The 1,469-nt window shown below is 55.2% G+C and overlaps 1 protein-coding gene across 1 annotated transcript; it reads right to left on the bottom strand.

Annotated features, from left to right (window-relative positions):
• Nucleotides 1-73: 73 nt before the first annotated feature.
• LOC113980582 (beta-1,4-galactosyltransferase 3-like) lies at nucleotides 74-1,325 on the bottom strand (the record flags this gene model as incomplete). Its single annotated transcript, XM_027707811.1, has 2 exons — nucleotides 74-697; nucleotides 1,216-1,325. Coding segments are annotated over 2 exons (468 nt in total), but the record flags the coding sequence as incomplete, so codon positions are not given.
• Nucleotides 1,326-1,469: the final 144 nt, after the last annotated feature.

Below are 1,469 nucleotides of genomic sequence, written 5' to 3'. Positions count from 1 at the left end.
GGGGGGGCTTTTGGGGACACCCCCCTGACCCCCCCAGGGTCCCCCCCCATCCCTCACCCCTCCACCAGCCCTGTGGCTGTAGGACAAAGCGATTTTCTTTTTTAATTGACAAAAAAAACCCCTCAACCCCTTTACAAAGGCCCAGGGAGCGGCTCATAAATAGAATAAATACCCGCGTGCGCCCGATTCGGGGACCCCTAGAGACACCCCCCCATATCCCCCGGGGGTCAGGCTCACCCTGGGGTGCCCCCCAACACCAGGCAGGGCTCCCAGTGACCCCCCCCAGTCCATCCAGCGAGGCCACACCGGGGGTCCCAGTGCAGGAAGGAGGGGGGGGGGTTAAGGGGGTCCCTGTGCCAGGCTCTGGTTGCCCCCCCGGGGGTCCTGGGTGGTCCCCAGGCCCTGGGTGCTGTTGGGGGCCGCGGGGGGGGCCGTGGGCAGGTTGGGCAGGGGGGGGAGCCCCCGTACCAGCGCCAGGGGCAGGGGCAGGGCCCCCCGGGGGGGGGGTTGGCGCAGCATCTCCTCCCGGAAGCGGCGGGAGCTGCCGGGGGCTCCGTGGGGGCCGCGGGGGTCGGTGCCGATGTCCACGGTGAGGTTGGTGTAGAGGGGCTGGAGCTGCTTTTCCAGCAGGGAATAGGTCAGGGAGTTCATCCCGTCCTGGGTCCAGGAGCGCTGGGTCCGCACCAGCAGGTCAAACCTGAGGGGGGGGGGGACACAGCGGGGAGTTGTGGAATCATGGAATTATGGAATCATAAAATCGTGGAATCATAAAATCATGGAATCACAGAATCATGGAATTATAGAATCATAAAATTATAGAATCATGGAATTATGGAACCATGGAACCACAGAATCATAAAATCATGGAATTATAGAATCATGGAATTATAGAATCATAGAATCACAGACTCATGGAATCATAAAATCCTGGAATTATAGAATCATGGAATTACAGAATCATAGAATTTTAGATTCATAGAATCATGGAATTAGAGAATCACAGAATCACAAAATCATAGAATTATAGAATCATGGAATTATGGAACCATAGAATCATAAAATCATAGAAATATAGAATCATGGAATTATAGAATCATAGAATTATAGATTCATAGAATCATGGAATTACAGAATCATAGAATTACGGAATCATAAAATCATAGAGTCACAGAATCATAGAATCACAGAATTATGGAATTATGGAATCACAAGGACCTGTGGGGGTTCTCCTCGTTGCCTTTGTCCCCCTTGTGCTTCACCATCTTGTAGTGGCCGATGGAGACAGGAGGGCGGGAGATCTTCATCCCAGCCAGGCGAACCCTGGGGGGGACATGGGGTTAAAGGGGGGACACAGGGGACAGGGACACCCCCCTGGGGGAGACAGGGCAGGGGGACACACCCCTGGGGGGACAGGGACACCCCCCTGGGGGGGGACAGGGCATGGGGACACACCCCTGGGGGGACAGGGA

The sequence above is a fragment of the Neopelma chrysocephalum genome, unplaced genomic scaffold, assembly GCF_003984885.1.
Source record: "Neopelma chrysocephalum unplaced genomic scaffold, ASM398488v2 Primary Assembly neopelma1_94743, whole genome shotgun sequence".
Classification (NCBI taxonomy): domain Eukaryota; kingdom Metazoa; phylum Chordata; class Aves; order Passeriformes; family Pipridae; genus Neopelma; species Neopelma chrysocephalum.
The sequence above is the reverse complement of the archived record's forward strand: the minus strand, read 5'-3'. Positions and strand labels throughout refer to the sequence as shown.